The following is a 27,994-nucleotide window of genomic DNA, read 5'->3' on the forward strand; positions in this document are numbered from 1 at the left end:
TCCCCTAAGTGTTTTTTGAAAATTCCTTCAAAAGTTCCTCGGGGAAGTCCTCCAGTAGATCCTCTGGAATTCCTTCAACAGTTCCTCGGAAATTCCTTCAGGATTTTTTTCCGAAAATTCTTTTACAAAATTGTTGGGTATTCCACCAGGAGTCCTTAGGTAATTCATCCAGGAGTTCATCGGGAATTCCTCCTGGAATTCCACGGGAATGCTTCTAGCAGATCCTCGAGAATTCCTCCAGAAGATTCTCGTGTATGCGTCCAGGGAATCCCTCTAGGAGTTCCTCCGAAAATCATCCAGATGAAATCCTAGACTAGTTAGCTGGGATTTCCTACAGGAGTTCCTGGGGAATTCTTCCTGGAGTGGTTTTTTCCGGAATTCGAAATTCCTCCAAGAATTCCTCCAAAGGTATTCTTGTAATAGAGGAATTCATCGGGGATGCCTCTATATGTTCTTTGGGAATTTCCTAGAAGTTCTCCAAAAATTCACTCAGGAGTTCCTCGGGAATCCCTCAAGAAATTTTCCGAAAATCCCTTCACATGCTTCTTGAGTATTTCTCAGGAATTTCTCGAGGAGTCCCTCGAGAATTCTTCCTGATTTTCTCGGGAATTCTTCAATGAAATTATTATCGGAAATTCCTCCAGGTGTTCTTTAAAAAATCCTCGTAAGAGTTTCTTGGGAACGCTTCCAGGAATTTGAAAAATTTTATATGGACGAAAGTCTACGGTGGGGGAGGAGGGGATCTGAGATGACCAAAAATGAGTCTACGTAGTTTATGAACAGTGCTTGAGGAGTTCCTCAAAAATTGCTTCAGGAGTTTCTCGGAAATTCTTCTAGGAGTTCCTTGGGCATTCCTCCAGGAGTTTTCCGAAAATTGCTCCAAGAGTTCCTCATCCTCATCTAAATGTTCTATCCCGGGTAGAGATGAATAACTAAAGAATAACATAGCGTAGGTAATCAAAAGTTGAACCAAATTACGGCTTTCCGAAGTAGCGCAAATTTTGAGTGATTTTTTCTCCCACATGGAAATAATTTACTACTGCAAAATCTTATGTACATGAAAGCTACGGGTAAAAGCTTTCTGTTAAGTGGTAAAAAGTTTGCATTTGCACCGAATTTCATTCTAAAATTCAATTATTCGTCAACAATGATTATAATCTTAATTTGAACCATTGTAATCATAATTTGAACCAATTTTAATCTTAATTTGAACTACTGGCGGCAGCAGCTCGAGCATCTCCTACAACAGCCAATTTCGTGCTGAACAATAGAAAAACACATGGATCTGCTAATTCCCATAAGTATTTTTCATTAGGCAGTGGGATTTCAACTAAGAATGTTCTAAACTCTTCAGGAACTTATAAACACAGTGTTATAAACTAAACTTGGAATTTTTCATCCCCCAAGAGTAAACAAAACAACCACTAGCGCAGTCTGCAGGCCAACACTGGAAGCTCGCCCCCGTTTACTAGTTCAACAAATGGTTCAACTTAAGATAACATTCTCCAAGTAAGAATTTTACTTAAATTTGATAATTTTATGACAAATAATGCGAAATATTATTCGGTTGGTCGATTCTACGATAAATAAGCTTTCATTTGACGTGTTCACATATTGCGTGTGATACAATGCACCGAAAATGTGCTTTCTCTGGGGGGAAATGGGTGAAATCACAGTGATTTTTCAATTGCCTGTTTTCCATGACAAAAACCTTTTTTTCAATGCTTTGAAAGCCCATGCTATCAGGCTATATTACGGAAAGCTGTTTAACATCTTTTTCGGGACAATATTTGCCTAATAAGTACGTCGTTTTAGAGAATTTCGAAATGGTTCAAATTAAGATTACAATTTGACTAGTTCAAAGTTTGATTTCTTACCCTATGTTGTCATCAATTCTAAATGTGCAATTCTTTAATTATTGATATTGACACATACATAACAAAACATACTATCATTGTAAAACTTGTAATTGGCGAGTTACTATTGAAAAAACTTTATAATAACAAATATTACTATCATACTATCAACCATAATATCAAAACAATATCATAATTTACCATCATATTAAAATATGTTATTGCCCGAAATAGCAAATGAAAGGCAAGTTTTGCCATTAAAATAGAATGTTTAAATGGCAAAATTTGCTATTACACACTTACTTTTGATTACCGAGTTCGGTAATTTTTTGCTGCTGAGTACCGAGCTCGTTCAGCAAAAATGCATTGTTTACCTTTTCCATACGATTTTGACAGTTGTTTTACTGAACCTCAGTAAAATCGATTACCGAAACTACCGAGATTGTACTGCTGTTATAATCTCGTCGAAAAAGTACCGAACAGGCAATTCAGAAATAAGTGTGTAGTTTGTTTGAAATAAGAGTTAAAATAACAAAAATAATAACTATATTTCTATGGCATAACAACTAAAAAATAACATATTTTGCCATTGTAATAACAAAATAATAGCAAGAAGAATGTCAAAATACCCAGGTAGAGTTGAATAACTAACCAATAACTAAAGAATAACATATTTTGTCATATCTCCCCCACGATGGATGATGGCGTGTGGCATGGCTTCCAGCATTTTTGATAATTTATTATGAAAAGCTTTAGGGTAATCTCGAACGGGGATCGTAGTGGGATATATTACATGATTATCTCCACAATATTTCATCTTAGAGAATTTCATTAATCCATGCTTCCCAGGCCATTTTAACTACAAGATAACAGATTTTTCGGTACCACTTAGATTTAGAACAAAACTAAATTTACTACTGACAAAACTTGCAAGAATTGCACAAGTATTTTGTGGAATATGATAAGCTTTGATTTCGAGCTATAATCCTTACTCTATGTCTTTCCGTTCAATAGTTATGATTTTTCAAAGTGTAGAAAAGCCTGAAATTACCAAATCGACTTGAAGCACATCAAAATCTTTATCAATCAAGCTGAAAATTAGACCAGAAGTTCATTTCGGCATGAGAATTATGATACTTACTTGACCAGTGATATTCGAGACATTTTCTAGAATGTGAACATGTCTACTGGGTACACACTTCTTTCATGTAATCTGTACGTATGTGAAGCTTAGATGTATAGAGAAAAAATAGAAGATCTAGTATTTTTTGTTGGAGAAAAATTGAATTTCTGATAGCTGACCCATCTTGCCCCCGTAGAAATGAGGTGGGGCAAGATGGGTCATGTTTTGACAATTGTTTGTCAAGAAGCAGGTTTCAAACTGTATGACCTTTCTATACCCTTATATCATAGCTGACTAGTGTATCTGGAAGTCGTGATAGAAAACAGAGAAATGCTATTTATATTCAGAATGTTTAAGGGATCCATTTCTTAGGTGACCCATCCTGCCCCCACTTACAGGGCTGTTACAGATGGCGCGGATTTTGCGTTTTTCGCGGTTTTTGCGTTTCGCGCGGATTTCGCGCGTTTTTGCTTATTTCGGCGCGGATTTTGCGGAAATGGATTTCAAATGCACTTACATCAAACATTTCTGGAGCAACATTTGAAAAGGGCATACAAGCATTGGTAAACAATGACTTCACACGTCGCTCCTGAGCCCCCCTCAGCTTATTCACAAAAACTAAGACCGTTATCATATAGAGCAAACATCGATCTTTCGGATAACAGTGTTCATTTGCGTGGGCAGGCTGCTGTTATGCCCTACGGAGCGTTTTCGAAAAAAGACACAAGACCTCTTGGGCCCTTTTCAAATGTTGCTCCAGATTTAGACAAGTAGCTCAACGAAACCAGAAAAAGAGCGTTTTTAAACTAGTGTTATGGAATGTTGTGCTTAATTAAAATCAATGTTAATGGTCCCTAGCTTGGAGTGCTAAAGTTACACTGCACTATACGCATTTGTTAAACTGAGAAGATCCTCTTCTGAATTTCTTAGTCAAAATATTGAAGTTATTTCTGTCTTAACCCCGAAATCAATTTTTGGCTAAAATTTTGGATAGAATGGCAAGATTTCTGATATAGTTGTTTCTTGGTGATTCTTTTTTATGGAATTTGCAAAGAGATGTCTACCGGAAGTTTTATAAAAACATTTTGTTGAATTTTGTAGTTAAATTTAACAGAATCTTGTAAAGAAAATCATTGGTTTGGTAGACTGTGTGTGTCGTAAGAAATCAAAATAAAAAATGTACAGATAAGACGTCCTGGAGCTTTTTATGATTACATTCTTAGATAATTCCATGGAAAAGACTTTAAAAACTCTGGATAGAATATTATTCATTAGAAATTTCTAGCAATTTTTTAAACATGCAAGTATTTCTTGGTTCATTATGGATGAATTTCAGAATGACGGAATTGACGAAATTCTTGAATCAGTTATTACTACTTGCGAAACAATTTGTCTTGCTAAAACTATGATTTCCGATCGGAGCACCCGTTGTGATGAGTACAGTTATTAAATACTTATGACACACATGTGATACAGGAATCACTGTACAATTGCGCTTGAAATGAGTGCCATACTGAAAATTCTCTCAGTTCAAGTCAGTCTAGTTAGAATTTTCTTGACACTGCGTACCGTTGTACAGGAATCACACTCGTATCACATGTCTGTCCGGGGTAAAAGGGTTTCTTGGTAGATTTTTTTTGCAAAATACTCGAAAAAAATGTTGAAGCTTTCGAAATACTTAAAATAAGAACATTTTGCTGAAATATCCATCCAATCCTAATTTCCAAGGGTGTGGTGTGACCAGAAACTTTTATCATAAATGATCCAATGAATTTATACTTTTTCAAATATCTCTTGCGTAATGTTCAGAACATTGTATAAATATCGCCCTAAGGAATAAAATTTAGTGGTGATTCAATCAAAAATTTCACTAGTATTACTCCATTTATTTCTGCAAAAAGTAATCCTTGAATATCTCAAAAAGTTATTGAAAATTCTCAAATGATCTTTTAGGATTTCAGGATTTCACTCATAAGGTTGATTATAAATTATTTCAAAAGTTTCGTCAAACTGCTGCCTTTTTCTCGTAAAATAGTTGCACTGGTTGATAAGCAATCAAACAATTATTGATCCAAAACTTATTATTGCAATTAAAACAACAAGCCTGTTCGCAACATGTTTAAACTTTTGTTTGAAGTAGAAGTGCTTATACTAAGTCATGGATTAGTAATTAAAAATCAACTTATTAATTGATCAATTGATTTTCTCTTAAAATTTTTGGCTTTTAGTAAGTTTGAGTCATCAAAGCCATATGTTTTGTACTGGCGCGGATTTGATGACCTCGGCGCGGATTTCAAATGGCTTGGCGCGAATTTTGCGGTTTTCAAATCGACACTTTTGTAACAGCCCTGCACTTACCATATATTATCTTACTTTTTATTTTCTCATGCTTTATCAAAATATTCTATTATTGACTATATTTCAGCTATGGTGTTGACATTTTATAACCCTAATAATTCTCTGCCATACCATCAAGGCCGTGAAAGGACTCGCCAGCGAATGATACTCAATCAAATTATATAGCTTATTTCATACCATTACATTTCATTATTTAATTATATTGATTATATAATAATTCATCATAATAAATTAAACTATTGACTACATAACTATGCGGGGTTGGGAGGGTGCATCAGGGCATCATTGAAGTTGTGACTGTACGACGGAGTGGTTGCCAACCGAAGTGAGGTGAGAAGTAACTGTAACATCCTTGTAGATGGGTTCTTCTATCCCAACAGTTGCAATGGATTTGACGCGCCCTTCTTATAACAAACCATCCCGTAGAAAGCTTGACAAGTAATGTAAATTTCACTATTCACCCTGTTGGATCATTCTGTTGGAAGGAGATTCTCTTAAACCCGCGGATTTCGCGTAAGTGTCTCTACTTACGGGTCCGCCACACCCCCTTTTGGCCCTTCATACAGCGGTATGTTGAATTCAGAGTAGTAATGAAATTAATCTTTACTGTTAAGTGGAACTGCATGCAGAGCAAGACTCAAGCTAGGATGGTGGCTACCTACATACATACATACATGTCTACCAAGGTTGCAACCATTCATTTGCAAAAATTTACATTCATTTGCTATTATCTCAGTTCAGAAGCATGCTATCGAAAAACAATGTATGGATGAATTGAACCTTGTAGTTTTATCTGAAAGTTCGCCGAATAGCATTAGGGTCGCACACGCATTCCAAAGTCGTGAGCGAGCTGTGAAGGCAACTTTCCACAGCGTGAATGAAATTTATATTCACCGCGTGGAGAGTTGCCTTCGCAGCTCGCTCACGACTTTGGAATGCGTGTGCGACCCTAATGCTATTCGGCGAACTTTCAGATAAAACTACAAGGTTCAATTCATCCATACATTGTTTTTCGATAGCATGCTTCTGAACTAAGATAATAGCAAATGAATGTAAATCTTTGCAAATGAATGGTCGCAACCTTGATGTCTACTGGGTACACACTTATTTTTGATTACCGAGTTCGGTAATTTTTTGACGAGATTAAAACTGCTGAGCACCGAGCTCGTTCAGCAAAAATGCATTATTTACCTTTTCCATACGATTTTGACAGTTGTTTTACTGAACCTCAGTAAAATCAATTACCGAAACTACCGAGATTGTATTATCAATTTTGATAAAAATCAAAGTCCGATCGCAGCTCACTTTGGAAGCTGCGAACTATAGATAGTAGAGTAAACATAGATCCGCGGACACCGCTGACAAAAATGTTTCAAGCGTGTAAGTAGTAATTTTCAAGAGTGTGACGGTTGAATATGACGTCATGCGCTCCATTGATGTTGTTCAAATCGTGACGTCATGCTCGTTTGGATACAGATTTTGACAGTTCGTTTGGATACAACGGATTCATCAACACGGATCTATGTTTACTCTACTATCTATACTGCGAACTTATATGCACTTTGACGATAAAGTACTCAAATGTAAGTACAGTAGACGTTCGGTCGGTGCAAACGGTTTAACTGCAATGCTTTCTAACTGCAAGTCCGGTAAGTGCAACAAATTTGCAGTTATCGCACCGCCAAACGTCAAAATGGTGCGCCATGTTAGCCCTAATGAACAATCGAATGAATTTTTCGTTCATTTTACGTCAATTGACGGCTTGTTGACACTGTCAGGCGTTGCAGTTATCGAATTTTCGTTCGTTAAGTGAAACGTAAACATGTTGCAGTTATCGAACGTCTACTGTAAAATAATGTCGAAATGTTTTACACCTAAAAACAAGAAAATTTAAGCCCATATACATTGTTGAGATACCACAGAGAACAGACATCCAGGCTAGAACAAATTTCATTCGAAAAGTTGTGTAAGGATTTGAATCTTAACTCTCTAATACCCAAATTTTTGATTTTGATCTAAACTTCATTTTTCGTCATCTAAAATCGATTTAAACATGTTTTGGAAGATGATTCTTTTTAATTCTCGATTTTGTGAATTTTGATTTTCGATTTTTATAATTTTTATTTTTGAACATCCCTACACTTTCATATTTTTCCTGGAAGCCTATTTGGCCTACCGATTTTTCAAGACGAAAACATTTTGAGATTTTATAATTATTGTTAAATTATATTTTTTTTTAAATTTTTTTCATGGAAAATTTACTTCTCCGTGTATTTTTTAGGAAAAAAAATTTAGTGTGTATTCAACTCCCTTAAACTCTTCTACTATAATAGAATGATTGCGGAAAAATTTAAAATATGTAAATTGTTGCGATTAAATACAAAAGAAACAATGGCATTCAAAAGGTGACCAAAACATCAATTTTTTAATGATTTAAAAAAAATGTTAATACGCTTTAAAAGACACCAAAAACCATTGTGAGATATACAGAACAGTCCTAAATATCAGCTTAAAATATAAAAGTTTTGATTGCCCGGGAAAGAAAAAATACAAAAATTCTCAAACGATACCCCGTCTAAAGGCGGGGTTGGGTATTAGAGGGTTAACTTGAGTAAGGTTGCAAACCAATACACGATGACAACACTAACGCCACCAAACACCATATTGCCACAGCCAGTGGTGAATTGAAACATTTCAAGTGGTGAATTAAATTTGTATGGGAAATTAACCGATTGCAGCGCCACGCTATTGCCACTTGTGTTGCCGATTTCAAATGACCGTTAAATTCCTTACACAGATTCGGAACTGGACTTGGATGTCTGTTCTCTGTGGAGATACTTTTCCTTTAAATTCATAACATTAATGTTCATAATAAACAAAAATGAAACAGTATAGAGTGAAATTTGTGCAAATAATATTTCTATATTCCTTGTTGAACAACATTTTCGTGAAAATTGCCCTTTTTAGATTGGTGTGTAAGGCGTCCCGTTGACCTGTGTGTTTACGGTTTGAGGACGTCGGTATGACCAGGGGACACGCAAGCGGCAAGGTAGGCCTACTGCTCATCTTTTGCGAGTGTGTAAGTGTGACTGGCAACGCGACCAGAAGCCTGGTCGAATCCTGCTTGGAAATCGGTTTATTTTGCCGATGGGGATGGCTCGCGTAATCGCATTGTGTTGTTTGGGAAGGCCCGCTCGATGCATGGTAGGTAGGCGTAGTTTGTTCGAGTTTGACGTGCCTGCACCCTCCCTGGGTATGACGACGCCGCCGTCAGTCCATTGTTTTAGCTTTGACATTAGCTTCGCAGGAGATAACTTCGCAACTCTCAAGCAAGTCGCGACTTCGATTTGGTGGTGCGAAGATAATACTGCTGTTATAATCTCGTCGAAAAAGTACCGAACAGGCAATTGGGTTTTTAAATTTAGAAAAATTCAATGATTTTATATTTTTAAACAAAATAGCACCTTTTTCTAATCCTCTATGATATTTTTCAGATTTTTAGAACTTTATTTTGATACCTAAAATCAATTTCAAAAAGATTTATTCAAATCACCTTATGACAGGTGGGCAACTGGTTGACAGCTCCGCCCAGTACAAAATCCGACGAGGGGTGATTCGACAAATCGCTCCCATACAAACTTCAAATTGATTTTTAAATAGGTTCCCGGGCTCCAAAATTCATGAAAATTTGGATTTCGGCTAAGTTTGGCGTGCAGATTTAGAATATGGAATTATCTCGACATCGCTTAAAAAGCCAATTCAGAAATAAGTGTGTATGCTGCGCAATTCAGATCCCATTGTGATCCACTAGCCTCTACCCAGCAACTCCTATCCCTACCTCCTCGCGGTGCCGGCCGGAAACTATGAGCACCCTTAGGGAAGATCGGGTGACCAACCCCGGTGGGAACTTTGGTCGTAGGCTGACAGGGAAGGGGGGGGGGGGTTGCTTCGGCAAACCTGAGCGTCTGTTCTCCAGGAGGAGCGGCTCACAACAGCGTTTGATCCCCATGTTAGGGGCGGCTGATCTGCGTCCGTGTGCCAGGGAAGGACTGTAAGCACAACTGTGCACTATGGTCCTCCGGAAAGTAGGGGGTTGGTGTCAGGCCCTACGAGCCAGCCGTAAAAAAAACCATTGTAACGGAAAATCAGCAACAGAATAATACGAACCGAGACCAACGGCAACGACCCCAGCGAACAGAAAGGACTCGGTACGTGGCACTGACGATCTCTCAACTTCATTGGGAGCACCCGCATACTCGCCGACCTACTGAAGGACCGCGGGTTCGGCATCGTAGCGCTGCAGGAGATGTGTTGGACAGGATTCATGGTGCGAACGTTTAGATGTAATCGTATCATCTACCAGAGCTGTGGCAACACGCGAGCTGAGAACAGCTTTCATCGTGATGGGTGATATGCAGTGGCGCGTGATCGGTTGGTGGCCGATCGACAAAAGAATGTGCAGGTTGAGGATCAAGGGTCGATTCTTCAACTTCAGCATAATAAACGTGCACAGCCCACACTCCGGAAGCACTGATGATGACAAGGACGCATTTTACGCGCAGCTCGAACGCGAGTACGATCGCTGCCCAAGCCACGACGTCAAGATCATCATAGGAGATTTGAACGCTCAGGTAGGCCAGGAGGAGGAATTCAGACCGACGATTGGTAAGTTCAGCGCCGACCAGCAGACGAACGAAAATGGCCTACGCCTCATCGATTTCGCCGCCTCCAAGAACATGGCCATTCGTAGCACTTTTTTCCAGCACAGCCTCCCATATCGTTACACCTGGAGATCACCACAACAAACGGAATCGCAAATCGACCACGTTCTGATTGATGGACGGCACTTCTCCGACATTATCGAAGTCAGGACCTATCGTGGCGCTAATATCGACTCTGATCACTACCTGGTGATGGTTAAACTGCGCCCAAAACTCTCCGTTATTAACAATGTACGGTACCGGCGACCGCCACGGTACAACCTAGAGCGACTGAAGCAATCGGATGTAGCCACCGCATACGCGCAGAATCTCGAGGCAGCTTTGCCGGACGAGGGTGTGCTCGATGTGGCCCCTCTAGAGGGCTGCTGGAGTACAGTCAAAGCAGCCATCAACAACGCAGCCGAGAGCACTATCGGGTACGTAGAACGGAGTCGACGAAACGATTGGTTCGACGAGGAGTGCAGAGCGGTTCTGGAGGAGAAGGATGCAGCGCGGGCGGTAATGCTGCAGCATGGAACCCGACAGAATGTGGAGCGATACAGACAGAAGCGGCAGCAACAGACCCGTCTCTTCCGGGAGAGAAAGCGCCACAAGAAACACGTAAGTTCTACCAGAAGCTCAACGCATCCCGCAAAGGCTACGTGCCGCAAGCCGAAATCTTCAGGGATAAGAACGGGAGCCTATTGACGGACAAACGTGAGGTGACCGAAAGGTGGAAGCAGCACTTCGACGAGCACCTAAATGGCGAAGAGAATGTAGGCACGGAGGACCAAGGCAGCGGAGGAATTGACTATGTTGGTGCAGCAGAGGACGGGAACGAACCAACTCCCACGCTAAGAGAAGTTAAGGATGCCATCCACCAGCTCAAAAACAACAAAGCGGCTGGTAAGGACGATATCGCAGCAGAACTCATCAAGATGGGCCCGGAAAAGTTGGCCACCTGTCTGCACCAGTTAGTAGTCAAGATATGGGAAACCGAACAGCTACCGAAGGAGTGGAAGGAAGGGATAATCTGTCCCATTCACAAGAAAGGCGACAAGTTAATGTGTGAGAAGTTTCGAGCGATCACTATTTTGAATGCTGCTTACAAAGTGCTATACCAGATCATCTTCCGTCAGCTGTCACCGAAAACGAATGAGTTCGTGGGAAGTTATCAAGCCGGCTTCATCGACGGCCGGTCGACAACGGACCAGATCTTCACCGTACGGCAAATCCTCTAGAAATGCCATGAATACCAGGTCCCAACGCATCACCTGTTCATTGACTTCAAAGCGGCATACGACAGTATCGGCCGCGCAGAGCTATGGAGAATCATGGACGAAAACGGCTTTTCTAGGAAGCTGACTAGACTGATTAAAGCAACGATAGACGGTGTGCAAAACTGCGTAAGGGTATCGGGTGAGCTATCCAGTTCATTCGAATCTCGCCGGGGACTGCGACAAGGTGACGGACTTCCATGCCTACTCTTCAACATCGCTCTGGAAGGTGTGATGCGACGAGCCGGGCTCAACCGCCGGGGAGCGATTTTCACAAAATCCGGTCAATTTGTGTGCTTTGCGGACGACATGGACATTATCGCCAGAACATTTGGAACGGTGGCAGAGATGTACACCCGCCTGAAACGCGAAGCAGCAAAGGTCGGACAGGTGGTAAATGCCTCAAAAACAAAGTACATGCTGGTAGGCAGCACCGAACACGACCGGATTCGTCTGGGTAGTGATGTAACGATAGGCGGAGATACTTTCGAGGTGGTGGAGAAATTCGTCTAACTTGGATCCTTACTGACGGCTGACAACAACGTGAGCCGTGAAATTCGGAGGCGCATCATTAGCGGAAGTCGGGCCTACAACGAGCTCCAGAAGAAGCTGCGGTCGAAAAAGATTCACCCACGCACCAAATGCACCAAAATACAAAATGCTAATAAGACCGGTGGTCCTCTACAGACACGAGACATGGACCATGCTCGAGGAGGACCTTGCACTCGGAGTTTTCGAGCGACGCGTGCTAAGGAAGATCTTCGACGGTGTGTGGCCGAGAAGGATAAACCACGAGCTCGCTGCACTTTACGGCGAACCCAGCATCCAGAAGGTGGCCAAAGCCGGAAGGATACGGTGGCCAGGGCATGTTGCAAGAATGCCGGACAACAACCCTGCAAAGCTGGTGTTTGCAATTGCAACTGATCCGGTTGGCACAAGAAGGTTTGGAGCGCAGAGAACACGATGGGCGGACCAGGTGGAGGGTGACCTGGGGAGCATTGGGCGCGACCGAGGATGGAGAGCGGCAGCCACAAACTGAGTATTGTGGCGTACTATTGTTGATTATGTCTTGCCTTAAATGTGATGTTGAACAAATAAAAGTATGTATGTATGCATGTTCTCCGGGAATTCCTGAGGATTTTCTGGGGGTATTAATAGGGCACGCCCAGATGCATTTCCCCTAGAGGATCTCCTGCTAATCATCTAGGATTCTCGAGAAACTCCTGAAGAAATTTTCGTAGGACTCCTAGAGTAATTTTAGAGGAATTGCTGGAGGAATTCTCGAGATACTCCAGGAGGTATTCCCGAGAAAATACTGGAGAAATTCTCGAAGAACTCCTGGAGGAATTCCCGAGGAAATCCTAGAGAAATTCTCGAAGAATTCCTGAAGCTATATCCGAGAAACCCCGGGAGGAATCTTCGACAAATCTAGGGAATTCTTCGACAAATCTTGAGGCAAATCTGCGGGAAAAATATCCAATTGAAGGGCTTTCTCATTATTTACTACCACAGCCAAACCACCTGCACTGAGCCGTGGGCCGCATATTATTGCACATCTTTTTCATGTGACGAAATGTATTCACTGTTTCACGATAAGTAGACTACAGTTTGTTTTTGCTTTTGTTAAAGTTTGTTCGGTTCTGCACGTGTTTGTGTGTCTGTGTTGTGACTTGAGTAGTTTGAGTACGTGTATTCTACGTATGTTTCCGAAAAAATATATATGTACCATAAAAATCGTGTTTCTTGTCGTCTTTCAATGACTATTCTGTGACATGACGCTGAGAAGATTTGCCATTGTTTTTTTTTTTATTTTTAGTAATTCTCTACCGTTCATATTTCTCAGCCTTGAATGCTTCGCCTACATAAAGACTTTGCTGGAGCATTCTATACACTTAACCACTTATAGCATGCATTGTGTCACATTCAGTTGGTTTTTGCGTGTGTGATGGTTTCTTTTATGGGCTTCTTTATTAATTTCTTAGTTGATAAAATTGTGTCAATTTTGTTTGCTTATTTGGCTATAATAGTTTAGCATTACTACGTTTATCCCGTACCCATGTGTAATAGATATATGGGGCACACTACACCACTTGTAGAAATGCCTCGAAAAAGTTCCTGCCTGATTTGTCAACGATCAATTTTTTTTATGTATGAATGTGCTATAGTGCGCCAGTCGTTTTTTTGTGTTTTGCGGAGGTTCTACTCAAAATTAAAATCAGTGCGTTTCAGCAAATTTTACTTTTATCAGGTATATTTACAGAATAATTTATCCTACTGTGGTTCGGCGGTACACGTGCGGACTACTATTGTTTATCTATAGTTATCAAAAGAAGTCAGGGAAAAACGTTAACCTTGCTATACAAAAGCTACTGGCGGGTTTGGTACAATTGTAAAGCACCAAAGATAACTTAAAAGCCGTTAAACCTATTACAACCCATACTGCCATTGTTTGTAGAGAAAAAAAATGTCTAAAAACCTGTCCAAAGTGAAATGATATTTACAACTGAAATACTTAAAAATAATTAACAATTTCGCGTGGGGCATACATTTAGATAAAAGCTCGCTTTCTTGGCTTATGTGCTAATAAAACACAACGAGGATCGCCACCAATACGACGACGGCACGTTACCTATTGTTTTTGATGTGTATCAATGAGGGCGTCAAAAGTCAAATTTCCATAGAGGGAGGTGTGGGTGTTTATTAGCGTGATGGGGATGAGCACTGCACACCAGTAATACAAAGTGATTCTATGTACGCAGAAACCTCGAATTCAATTCACGTTTGCGGTCGAATTTAAAATTGTTCTCGTCCTACGGAGAAAATTGTTTTCAATTTCCAAATTTAATCAGTAGGAATTCTATCTTCGGTTTTTGAGGAAAAATTGACACTCGTTTTCATAAAGAACATAAAAAGACGGGATTTTCCCGATTTTGTCATCTTGCTTTTCGGGATATGTCGTCTTTTTCGGCCCAAGTAAAACTAATGTCATTTCCCTCGGATTGTTTGTTTAGTTTACAATACCGTATATTTCCGTTTCGCGATAATTTTAGTTAGGTTGGCTGTTTTTTAGATATATGTTGTAACTATAATTTGTACGTCATTGAATGATTTTGCTACATTCAAACCAGTTGTCATTGATGTGATTGAGCTTTTGGGAAGAAAAAAGGGAACAATAATCGAAATGATTACGGACACATTTGAATTTGTGAAGTGATTTGCATTAGAAGCGAACTGCTTTATGACATATGCTTATCAATATAACGGGAGCTAAGCATTGTGTTTCATTTCATTGGTGATTTTTGTTAATTCAGAGATTATGTTTGTTTCAACAGTGGTCGATCAATAAGTACGAGGTCTGACACATTCCGGTCAGATTTAATATCCATGTTTTTTTAAATGTCCATCGCATGTCTTAAAAACATTTTTTTTTTCGAAACTTTTGTTTTTTTTTCATGTTTGCATTTGATAAGTAAAATCTCTGTACAAAATTGTTATAGTTCCACAAGAAAATACTCGCTGAAAGAAGCAAAAACCAATCCATTACGAATAGGTCCAGGAGTCGTGGAGACCTAGATTCCCTCAGTAAGACCATGCTATTTTCTAAACATGGAACTTTTGGGGAGAAATCGTAATAGTGCCATGATAGGTATTTTTAGACTTGGACACCCTGCGAAACACATTATGTTAGTATGGATGTCAAGAAAGCATACTCTGAATAGCAAGATAATGCTTTCTGATTATCTCATTATGTTTCGAATAATGTTTAACACGGAAAGTAAATCTAACGAGAATGAAGCTCAAACTTTAGAATAAATTCAATGTAGAATAAAATCCAGTCCTCACCGTACCTCTCTGAACTAATGTCTACCCTAGTTTTCCCAGTTCACCATTCAAAGGAAAGGAAGCCATACGACAAATTTTATCACTTTTCCTTTTTTACTACCATCCCATACTTTGTAATAAATACCTAAATCGTAAACGTACAATATATCTACATTATGAATGTATACCTCCCGGTAAGCAGCGTCCTGGTTGTCGTCCTTCTCCGTCCATTTAGCGAATTAAAGGGTCAAACAGAAAAAAAAAACCGCCTTCGCACACACGTGTCATGCGCCCGGCAGCATCGAAAGCGGAATCGAAAAAATAAATGGAACATAATACCTTTCTGTCTAGAAGAAAACCCCCAACTTTAGACGTCGTGACTTAACAGCGGCACGTCGTGGTGTTTCCTATTGAGCGTAGCACAGGGGAACAGCCACATAGCCGGATGACCCCGGCCGCACACCTCGGCCAACAGTGCCATCTTGGGCCGGTGGCTCCTGTAAGGACCCTTCTGTTGGACCGCTTCCACGGCCGTCTCGTCGTACAGGATGGCATGCATCTGGTCCACCATGATGGCTATCACGAACAGCCCGAAGAGGGCCGATTCCAGCAGCAGCAGGACACTGTGCAACATCCGGCTCTGAGTTTCCGGAACCGTCGTCGAACAGTTCTCGCACGGATACACCCACGAGGCAATGATCAGGAAGATCGAGTACAGGGCCAGCGCGCAGACGTACATCAGGAACTGCAGGAAGTACTTCTGGTTCCGCTCGCCGACGCAGTTGTTGATCCATGGGCAGTGGTGGTCCATCCGGCGGATGCAGCGCTTGCAGATCCGGCAGTGATGGGCTCTCGGCGGACGGTACGTCTCGCAACGGGTGCAAACGGTCCACTCTTCGTGCTCGCGGTTGTAGTTCCGTTCCGAGTGCAGATCGGAGAAGTCGATGCGGGTCTGTGGCAGCGGCACAGTGCCTGGGTCCAGCAGGACCGCCTTGAGGTGGGCCATCGAGAGCAGGAACACAATGGTGTTGAATGCCACCACGTGGAATGGAGCCCAAAGGCTGTAACGAGAAGGGAAAGGCATAGGTTTATTAAATTTCAATAACCTGTTTGGGCTATTAAGTTAATGCATTTTAAACTGAGAGCATTCTCCTTTACAAGACGGGCTTGGTGGTCTAGTGGCTACCGCTTCTGATTTATATGCAGATGGTTCTGGGTTCAATCCCTGGCCCGTCCCTTTCCTTCTACTTTGTATCTTTCTATCCACTTTCTCTATACTCTCCTCTCTATATATACAACTCATGTATATTCATATATTCATAGCCATCGCTAGAAACAGAAACGGTTGAAAAGCCGTTCCCCTTCCTTCCAACTTTCATAGTGTCAATCTATCAGATAACGCCTACGAGTTATGCAATCAAGCTCATTGCGGTAAGTAGGCCTTGACCAGGTTACAGGTCTTTTTTCTCGCGCTTGTCATTTTTTTTCATTTTCAGGTGAATTTTTTCTCCGTGATACTGGATTGAAGGCATAGTAGTAGCTGATTTGGATTTTCGTTTCGGTGGATCCTGAGGTGTTTCCCGAGGTGGACCTCCCCCCATTCAAGTTTATTCAAGTTTACCCGTTTGAGTTGGCAAGTTTTCTGGCGTTTCAAGTTCAAATTCACTGGTGTTGGTGTTGGCTGTGCCCCTTTGACGTTCAGTTTGTTAAGTTAAGTACTTTTCCAATTAATTATTTATTCATCGTAGCTTAATTTAGAATTAGTAGTTTGGTATGGATATTGATGTTTCAAAAGAAGGTGACCCTCCTCCAGGACCTTCTGATATGAATTCATTTAGAATTAAAGTGTACCCTCCCTCATTTGATGGACCGTTTGTGGTTTATTTCAGGAAAAAAGAAAAACCGATAAATGTTTTGCTTATTTCCTCCGAAATTTATAAAAAATACTCCTCAGTCAAGGAAATTAAAAAAATTTCCTTGGACAAATTGCGAGTTATTTTTAGTTCAAGAGACGATGCTAATTCTCTCCTTGAATCTAAACTATTTATTAGTTCTTATCGTGTATATGCTCCATGTGATTTTTGCGAAATCAATGGAGTTATATATGATGAAACATTAGATTGTGACGATGTTAGAAAATTTGGCATTGGTATTTTTAAAAATAATACTATTGCACCTGTTCAAGTTTTGGAATGCAATAGATTATCAAAATTAGTTGTGAATGACAAAGATACAAAATATGTTCATTCAAACTGTTTTAAAATAACGTTCGCTGGTTCAGTTCTCCCTGACTTTGTCATGGTTGACAATGTAACTTTTGATGTGCGGCTTTATTTCCCAAAGCTAATGCACTGCGAACGTTGCCTTCAATTTGGACATACTTTAAAATTTTGTTCTAACAAACCTAAATGTGGTAAATGTGGTGAACCTCATTTATCTACAAATTGTAGCAAAATTTCTGATATTTGTATTTATTGTAAACAGAAGCATATTTCTTTGAAGGAATGTTCTGTTTATATTAGTAATCAAAAACAACTTAATCAAAAATTGAAAAATAAAAACCAATTTTCTTATTCACAAATTCTAAAATCATCAGGAAATTTTTGTGATCCAAATATTTTTGACAATTTAGCTGTTGATGAGCAAGACGATTCCTTTAATTCAAATGAATTCATTTACAAACCTCCCACAAAAAGAAAAAAGATTGTAAATTCAAATAAAATACCTTCGGCAAATTTTTCATCTCAGCCTACACAGTCTTTTGACAAACATTTTCCTCGTTTGAATTCTTCTCCACGATTTATTCCTGGATTTCAAAAGGTTGATTCTCCTTCATCAAACAATAACAATAATACAAATGTTAATGAATCATCTAATGCGGAGAATAAATCATCAATTTTGTCAATTTTGGAAGAGTTAGTTGAACTCCTGGGTTTTAGTGAATTTTGGAAATCTTTAATAAAGAAAATTTTACCCTTTCTTGCTTCCCTTTTTGAAAAACTGAATTCATTTGGTCCTCTCATTGCCTCATTTTTTGCATCGTAATGGCTTCCAATAATGCTGGTAAATTGAAAATTTTGCAATGGAATTGCCGTAGTATAATTCCAAAAATAAATAGATTAAAAGCATTGATTGCGATTAATAGTTTAGATATATTTTGTTTGAATGAAACTTGGTTAGTAGATACTAAATTTTTCCGAATTCCATCCTTCAATATAATTAGAAAAGATAGGAACGATTCATTTGGTGGTGTTTTGGTCGGTATTCGAGAAGGAATTCAATTTAAATATTTAAATTTTTCATTTCATACACAGATAGAATATTTGGTAGTTTCTGTTCAAGATAGAGGGCTCAATTTTCATATAGTTTGTTTATATATCCCTCCAAATGCATCATTTTCAATTTTCGACTTGAAGGCCATTTTAGATAAGGTCCCTTCTCCTTTTTTCGTTTTGGGAGATTTAAATGCCCATAATTTTGCTTGGGGTTGTGAAAAAAATGATGGTAGAGGTTCCTTGATATTAGATTTGATTGACGAGTTAAATCTTAACATTTTAAATGATGGGTCATTCACTAGAGTTGCTATTCCTCCTTTAAATAATTCTAGTGTGGATTTATCTCTTTGCTCAAGTAGTTTGTCGTTTTGTTCATCTTGGAAAACATTTGATGATCCCAATGGTAGTGATCATCTACCTATATTAATTGTAGTTAATAACCCTGAGCGTAATAAATTGTCATCAAAAATAATAGTTCCTGATTTATCGAAAAATGTGGATTGGGTTAAATTTGCTGATTTAATATCCTTATCATTAATAAACCTCAATGGTTCAGTTTGTCCAATTGTTAATTATGAACAATTTAAAAATGTTCTCATACAATGTTTAACTAAATCCCAAAAATATATTCCAAATTGTAATGTTAAAAAGAAAAGTCGTCCAACGTTTTGGTGGGATAATGAATGTTATTTGGCATTGAAATCCAAATCTGATGCTTTCAAAACATTCCGTCGTACAGGTGCTAGAGAGGATTATTTTTCGTATTGTAAAGCTGAAGCATTATTTACCAGGATTACCAAATTTAAAAAACGTAATTATTGGAAGACTTTCATTGAAAGCCTTGATAGAGAGACTTCTTTATCTACATTATGGTCTGTTGCAAAAAATTTAAGAAATTATGATTCTTCTACGCCAAATTCTCTTGAGTATTCTGATAATTGGATTGATCAATTTGCATCAAAAATTTGTCCTGATTTTATTCAACATTCAGTGAAATTCAAAAATTCACAGTCCATTAATTGTTTTCCTGAATTATCTAGTGCTTTTTCGTTAGAAGAATTTGATTTGGCTTTATCTATTACGAATAATACTGCTCCTGGTATGGATGACATAAAATTTATTGTACTTAAAAATTTACCAATTGAAGGAAAAATGTATTTACTTTCTATTTATAATTCCTTTCTTTGTCAAAATATTCTGCCATTAGAATGGCGATCTATAAAAGTAGTAAGTATATTGAAACCTGGAAAAGATCCTTCTATGGCTGAAAGTCGTAGACCAATTAGTTTATTATCATGTCTCCGGAAATTAATGGAAAGGATGATTTTGAATCGTTTGGAGTTATGGGCAGAAAAAAATAATATATTTTCATCGTCTCAATTTGGATTTAGAAAGGGTCGTGGCACTCGTGATTGTACTGCTCTTTTAGCATCACAAATTCAGTTAGCTTTTAATAGAAAACAAGATGTTATTTCCACCTTTCTTGATGTTTCCGGAGCTTATGATTCTGTGCTAATTGATTTGCTTTTTCATAAAATGAATCATTACAAAATTCCAGTTATTATTTCCAATTTTATTTACAATTTATTTTCATTCAAAATAATGAATTTTTTTCATAATGGATCTTCCAAAATGATTCGTTATAGTTATTTCGGTCTTCCTCAAGGTTCTTGCTTGAGTCCTTTCTTATATAATTTATTTACTTGCGATTTATATTCTGTAATTCCTAATGGCAGTTATTTTATTCAATTTGGTGATGATAAAGTAATATCGATCAGTGGTAAAAATAGATAAATTATTCGACATTACATGCAATGTTCATTAGATAATATTACTTTATGGGCTCATGACAATGGTTTTACTTTTTCAGTTCAGAAAACTAAATTTATTATATTCTCGCGTAAACATTCCACTATCAGTGTAAATTTGTATCTTTGCGGACATGAAATTGAACAAGTTTTTGTTTATAAATATCTTGGAATTTGGTACGATTCTAAATTAGTTTGGAGTTATCATATTAAATACATCCAAAAAATTTGTGCCAAGCGAATTAATTTTCTTCGCACTATCACTGGTACTTGGTGGGGTGCTCATCCTTCAGATATGATAACTCTTTACATAACTACAATACGTTCTATATTAGAATATGGATGTTTTACTTTTGGATCTGCATCTCAAACACACTTTTCGAAGCTTGAAAAAATTCAATTTCGTAGTCTTAGAATTTGTTTGAAATTAATGAATTCTACCCACACTCAATCAATAGAAGTTTTAGCCGGGGTTGTTCCACTAAAGATACGTTTTCAAGAACTCAATAATAAATTTTTAGCACAATGCTTCCAATAATCATTCAATTATTCATATATTAAAGGATTTATATGAAACTAACCCTTCATGCAGAATTTTAAATTCATTTATTTATTGTTCCACATTAAATATTAGTCCCATTAAAACAAACTATTTCAAAAACTGTGACATTCAAGTTCATTCATTTATTCCTTTAATTGATATTTCCCTTCAATTAGAATTAAAACAAATTCCAAAATATGAACACTCACGGTATGCTAAATTATTATTTGAACGTAAATTCATTGGAATTGATCCTAAACAATTATACTATACTGATGGTTCTTTTATTGCAAACAATGCCGGATTCGGAGTTTATAATTTTTGTATGGCTCATTTTTTTAAACTAGAATCTCCTTGTTCCATATTTGTTGCTGAATTAATTGCATTGTATTTCACATGTCAACTAATCCAGAAATTATCACCGGATTTGTTTATTATTTGTTCAGATAGCATGAGTTCCATAAATTCAATCAATTCCAACCAGTTCAATTGTAAAACACATTATATTATACTTTTGGTAAAAGAATTGTTATATAATTTACACTCCAGGGGTTTTATAATAAAACTTGTTTGGGTTCCGGCTCATTGTCAAATTTATGGAAATGAGCAAGCTGATTTGTTAGCTAAATTAGGTGCTATTCGTGGAAGAATTTACAATCGTAAAATTTTTAGTTCGGAATATTTCGCTAAAATAAAATCACATTCAAATGAAACTTGGCAGGCTGATTGGAATTCTAGTGAGAAAGGTCGTTATTGTCATTCAATATATCCAGTGGTAAAAAATGATGCATGGTTTAAACATTTGAATGTTGGGCGAAATTTTATTTGTACATTCTCAAGATTAATTTCAAATCATTACATTTGCAATAATCATTTATTCCGCATCAATATTGAAGAATCTAATTTATGTGATTGTGGTGAATCATATCAGGATATTGACCATATTGTTTTTAATTGTAAACGTTACCATTTACCTCGAAGAAAATTTATTGAAAGTATTCAAAATTCAAATTATACTTTACCCCAATCCGTACGTGATATTCTTGGCAGTAAAAATTTATCAATAATGAAACTCCTCTTTTCATATTTACAGGATATTTCTTATAATGTTTGATACTGCCTTTGTTTGTTTTTTTTTTTTCAGTCTTCGAAATTCCGTTCCAGACAGAGTACATTGGCCTTTGATCATCCCTTAGCGAATCCCATTCAAGACTGCGGCTCGGTTATGGATTGTTTTCCGGAGGAGCCTTTAGATATAGTTTATATTGTAATGTTTTTTGAAAAGATGAAGAGGTTTTGTGCCTTTTTGAGAAAGATTTCAAAATTGCGGAAATCACTCAAAGGGGTTTTCCCTCTTTCAAAATTTTTAGTTAAAAAATAAATAATAATAATAATATGCAATCAAGCGTACTGTGCCGCATATCTTCAGAATAATAATCACACAATTCTAGCACCTTACGCGTGGCATCCACGCACCAATGTGTGAACCCTCTATCAACCACATCCCACCAACACTCCGACATCCGCATGAATTTCTGAAGACGCAGAGGTATATCGGGTCTGATGTGGATACAAACGATTGCAATCATCACTTCCTTCCCCTTCCCCACATTGACCTGCAACCTGACGTGGCAGGCACCATTGTCGCCTAAAAACACAAGATCACCAACGCTCACACACTGAAGATACCTGCTAGTCCCCGGCAGATAATCTCATTGGTTCCTTGTGTGAGTGTTGCTTGTCTGGCGATACTGGAGTAGCATCTACGGGCGATCAATCAAGCTCATGCTTTAAACTGAGAGCACTCTCCTTTACACTAATTCTTATTTTAAAGATTACGGTCATAAGTCCCATTTATTGGTATCAGAAGACCGGCTCCATTATGGGACATTTATCCTTCATTTGGGACATTTATACCATTGCCTTAATAAAAACCTATTTCATCATCTACCTGAGGTAAAATCACAAAATGAAGAAAACAAAGAATAGGATAGGGATAGGGACAGGTAGGGAAATACGAAAAGATACACTGGAAGAGGGCACTAACGCATAAGCGTACCACAATGGGTTCAAACAGCGCCCTGAAAAGGGTACTGTAATAACGCATGAAGCGTAAAGAGGGCCTACCGCTCTTTACAACAGCGGGTTAGGAACAACAGAACATCCTGATGGTTCAGGTGTCTGAAGTCAGTTTTACTTAATAAGTGTTTACCGAATACTCGGAAACGCAATTGTGCAAAAACTGGACAGTTACATGTCAAATGATACGAAGTTCCATAATCGGATTCACAGCTATCACATACAAATGAATCAGCTGGCTGAGTATATTTACATTGAAGCAATTGCTTTAATAGCAGCCTGGCTATCTAAACAGAAGTATATTACTTTGCCCATTACGTGCTGCTGAAGTGTCGATTACACTCCGCACATAAGAGCTAAGATTTCGGCCTGAAAAATGGTGCAGTGTCTACCAAGTGAGTAAGACTTATGTAGCCTTAGCTCACGAGAGTGGACACCAGCACCTGGTCGACCTTCGAAAAGGGAGCCATCAGTGTAACATACGATGCCGTCTGAAATACTTCTTTCCAGATATCCAGATGTCCACTCTTCCCGGGATGGGAATTTCGTGGAAAATGTCCTATATAGGAAATTACAAGCAATTGTAAGATCACTTGGAGCAAGGACAACTTTGTCCCAATCTACCAAAAGTGGAAACAACGAGGTGTGTGTGTTAATCTGCGATTCACAGAAGTTTCCTCTTGTAGACTGAGTACCCGTAGACGGTAAGTGCAAGAAAGTGCTTCTTGTTTGAGATGAATGTGTAGTGGGGTAACGTCAAAGAGAACTTCGAGCGCTGCCGTGGGAGTTGAAGAGAACGCTCCTGACATCGTCATTAACCACGTCCTTTGGAGATGGCCTAATTTTGAATGGATTTTTCTCACTTAACCCTTTTGCCATCACACAAGACATCCATAGGCCAATATTGCTCGAACAACAGTTGTGTACTGTAAATCCATTTGATATACTTAGGTTTTAGATCCCAAGTTATACCAACCGGTCGCCGGCATTGCTCGAAGGCCATACAAGCTTTCTTGATTCTGTACTCAAAGTGAGGTGTCCAGGAAAACTTGAAATCAAGAATAACTCCAACGTACTTTACCTGATCAGTCACATTGATTTAAGAATCGCGAAGGTCGAATTACGGTTTCGCATTTCTGAGGCCATATTGACGACACCACTCTTCAACTGAAGGGCGCTTTGCATCAGGTCGAAAAAGGTGCTGATGCACATACCGACTAACAATGTTAGGTAGTCGTCGCCAAAACCGTAAGTAAGAAACCCGCTATTATTGAGTTGCCTCAATAGCGTATCTGCTACGAGATTGCACAAAAACGGTGGCAAGGCTCCCCCTTGGGGGCATCCACAAGCGCTCCATTTCTTAATCGTTGCTAGACACAATGTCGAGAAAAGATATTTATTTTTGAACATTTGATGAATCCAATTGGAAATCATTGGAGATATACCATGACCCCGTGCGGCTTCCAATATGGCATCGAAAGGCACGTTGTCAAAGGCACCCTCGATATCTAAGAACACACCCAAACAAGATTGCTTTTGAGCGAATGCCTTCTCGATATCGTAAACAACTTTGTGTAAAAGAGTCACAGTGGACTTTCCAGATTGGTAAGCATGTTGGTTCACATGAAGAGGCACGTTGGCCAGATGAACATCACGGATGTGATGGTCGACAATGCGTTCTAAGCATTTCAGAAGAAAAGAGGTCAAACTGATAGGTCTGAAACTCTTTGCTTTTTCATACGACGCACGACACACTTCCGGAATAAACTTTACAGTAATATCCCGCCAGGATTTAGGAATATACCCTGTAGCAAAACTGCAAACAAGTAGTTTTTTCAAAACATGTTTGAAATAATCAAATCCCTTCTGAAGCAAAATAGGATAAATCCCATCTGCCCCAGGAGATTTGAATGGAGCAAAGCTATTTAGTGCCCACTCAATCGATTCTACAGTTATGATACTCCGAGCCGAAGCCAGGGAATCATAACTACAAGAAAAGACATCAGGTTCATCCGAAGATGTAATATCACAGGAAAGTGCGTGTGTGTGCTGAATAAACATTCCAAAACATCCTCATCAGAGGTAGTTGAAGTCGCCATTTGGCAAACGAAGTTCGTTCACTCGGGAATCCTTAGATTTCGCTAGGATTTTGTTTAATCGACTGACTTCACTCAAACTGGAAACATTTGTACAAAGTTTTTTTTTTCCAGCCGGATCTTTCAGCAGACCGGAGAGCTTTCCTGTAGGCCTTTCGAGCCGACCTGAAGGCCTCCGAATTAGCCGAACGTCGTCTGTTCCAACTCTTTCTACATTGTTTCCTGAGTTTCGCCAGATCAGAGTTCCACCAAGGGGTTCCTCTTGTGATCTTCACAGACCGTAGAGGGCAAGCTTCTTCCAAAGCTTCCATGATTAAGGTCGTTGTAGTATCAACGGCATCATCTAAATCACTTGGAGTGTCAATGGATGGTGAGTATCGATGAAATTTGGCCGCAACCAAATCAGTAAAAAAATCCCAGTTTGTTGATCGAGGATTCTTGAAACGCAATGTTTGCGAAGTAACATTTGAATATTCAAAAAAGATGTAGCGATAGTCAGACAAAGATTCTTCATCTGACACATGCCAATTGGTCAGCTCGTGACTAATTCTACTAGAGCAAAGCGTTATGTCTAAAACTTTCTCTCTAGCAGATACCATGAAGGTTGGGCGGTTGCCAATGTTAAGTAATGTAAGATCTGTACTACTTAAGTACTCCATCAAACTGGAACCTTTCAGGTTAACGTCTGAGCTGCCCCAGCATTAGCATCACTGTCAACAATTAGCGGAAGGCCTTTTGAAGTGCAGTATGCGAAGACTTGTTTAAAAGCATCCGTAGAGGACGGTTCAGTATGTAAATATAAACCGAACAATAGACGTATTTCCTGTTGAGATTTCCAACAGAAACAACAATTGTGATAGCACATATATCTCTGATGGTTAGTTCAGAGATGAGTGTAGTATCGATTGCGTTGTTAACAAGAACACAGACTCGAGGCATGACATGCAAGTTTGTCATTTCATTTTTACTGGAAGTAGCAAACACCGGGTTCACAAGGTTCCCTAGATAGAAATTTCCCTTACGAAAGTAAGGTACTTGGGCTGTACCATTTTGCATAAGTCTGCAAAGATTGGTTATTGCTGTTCTTTTATGCTGAAGATTGATCTGAGCTATCCTAACCGTAGCCACTACCCAAACTAGGCAAAATTAAGCTCTTTACAATCACAGCACCACAAAAAACAACAGCAATAAAACCAGATCGGTATCGTTTGGAAAACGAAAAAAGGCGAGGATACACAGAATACACTGTAAATCGCATAATGCGAAACCATATAAGTAAAAATTTAATCTAATTAACAACATCTTTAAAATCGCGCCCTTATTTAGCCTCAAATTTGACACTAAATAAGGGCAGTTGATTGTCTCGGGGAAACACAAGGTCCACTGCACCGTTGCTCCGGTTTGGGCAGTAAGGGCAAAACACTGTGAAGGGCGCCCTGGTACTCCACAGGATCCGTTAGCGATTAGGTTTTTATCAGACACTCCTAGCCATTCATTCCTAGGTGGAAAATACTTGAATGTTTGAAAGTGATTTGATATTTCATCAGAAACTAGTCCATAAAAGCTGAACACGTACTAAAGAATCTAAAGAAGGTTTTATGAAAATCGTGGTGTTTAATGACTGTTGCTAAAAGCATCATCTTTTTAATATTTTGCTTACAAAACCAGCCCCCCCACTACCGGCCCCCATCTCCGCCACTGAGTCGAGTAAGTCGAACCTTGAATCATATGCACTGATTTGAGGTGATTGATATCGAAGCAAGTTGAGCTAAGCTTAGTATGCTTCATCGAGTAAAAAAGATAAGCTTCTGTAAAAAAAAAAACATCATCATTCTTACCTGTTTTGCATGGTTTGCAGGATGATCCACCGGGTGACCACATAGTCGGCATAGATCACCGCCAAGTAGGTCACCAGCACGCAAACAATTCCGCACGGATCTTTGACAAAGCCCATTTTTTTCTTTTTCTCGGGCGATGGTCCGGATTCGGGTGCACAGGAAAACAAGCAGACAAACAAGAAATCACGACCGTTCGAAAGTTACCACTTCGATTAGCTTTGGTGCTGTCACTTTTCGGTTCCGGAACCGATTAGAATTTAGACAAGATGATTATCTTCTGCTCGTAGCACACAATGTCGTCGTCGTCGTCTTACTTGCTTTCGATTGATGGCAAACATATAGAATGAGTATACCTAGGTGTAAGTAACTATGTAGGTAGACAGTGGTATTATTGCCAATCGAATCGATGCCCCTCCAGCAAGAGCACTAATCTTTCACGCATTTTGAGGTTTCTTCCCGAGTGTTCTTCACCTTGCACTTGAAATTACAATAATGACTGTCTCGGCTTCGGGGAAACAACTACATATTTTCACTACGGCAGGAGGAGCGACTCTAACCACAAGCATAATCACTAGCCATGAGCAATAGACACGACCCACTAGCTCATATTTTTTTGGCTGATGAAGAGTTCACCACGAAACCTAAACACAAGACACCACCATCACCGAATCGAAGTACAAACACAACTGCGCAAGCTCGCTTTCGTTTTGACGAAAAAGCTTTTCTTTCGCGGTACGTTGTCTGACGATCGGTTGGTTTTGGTTGAATGGTTGGTCGGTCCAAAGAAGAGCGCGCGCGGTGCGGGGTGCGGATCAGCTGGTGCTGCGGGGGTGGAATTTGACAGATTGGTGACAGTCGCCGATTCAGGCGCGGGTTGATGATTTTCACTGATGGATATAAGCACTCAGCCGCACAATGGGATGTTTATCAGATCTTTATAAAAAAAATGCCATGTTTTTTTTTTTAATTTTTCAATATATTACGCGTTTCGCCGTAGATTTTCGCGCAAATATGTGCAAAATCGCTCATCGACCGTCGCCAGTACATCAAATCATGTTCGTTTCTTCTACAATAAGTGCGGAAATCACCCAAGGATTAACCGCACAGAACATACCGAAGTGATTAATATGCAACTGCGCACATCTATTTGCGTTTTTGAGCTTTGCGCGATAATTTTTCTTCTAGGTATAAGAATCTTTCACAAGCACTAAAAATATGAGT

The 27,994-nt window shown here is 39.0% G+C and overlaps 1 protein-coding gene across 1 annotated transcript; it reads right to left on the reverse strand.

Annotated features, from left to right (window-relative positions):
- Positions 1-12,857: 12,857 nt before the first annotated feature.
- Positions 12,858-27,501, reverse strand: LOC109421299 (palmitoyltransferase ZDHHC3). Its single transcript, XM_019695798.4, has 2 exons — positions 26,774-27,501; positions 12,858-16,197 (listed from the first exon to the last, which is right to left on the reverse strand). The coding sequence occupies exons 1-2, from the start codon at positions 26,887-26,889 to the stop codon at positions 15,504-15,506; spliced, it is 810 nt and encodes a 269-aa protein (XP_019551343.1). The 5' UTR covers positions 26,890-27,501; the 3' UTR covers positions 12,858-15,503.
- Between the last annotated feature and the right edge of the window lie 493 nt (positions 27,502-27,994).

The sequence above is a fragment of the Aedes albopictus genome, chromosome 2 (assembly GCF_035046485.1).
Source record: "Aedes albopictus strain Foshan chromosome 2, AalbF5, whole genome shotgun sequence".
Classification (NCBI taxonomy): Eukaryota; Metazoa; Arthropoda; class Insecta; order Diptera; family Culicidae; genus Aedes; species Aedes albopictus.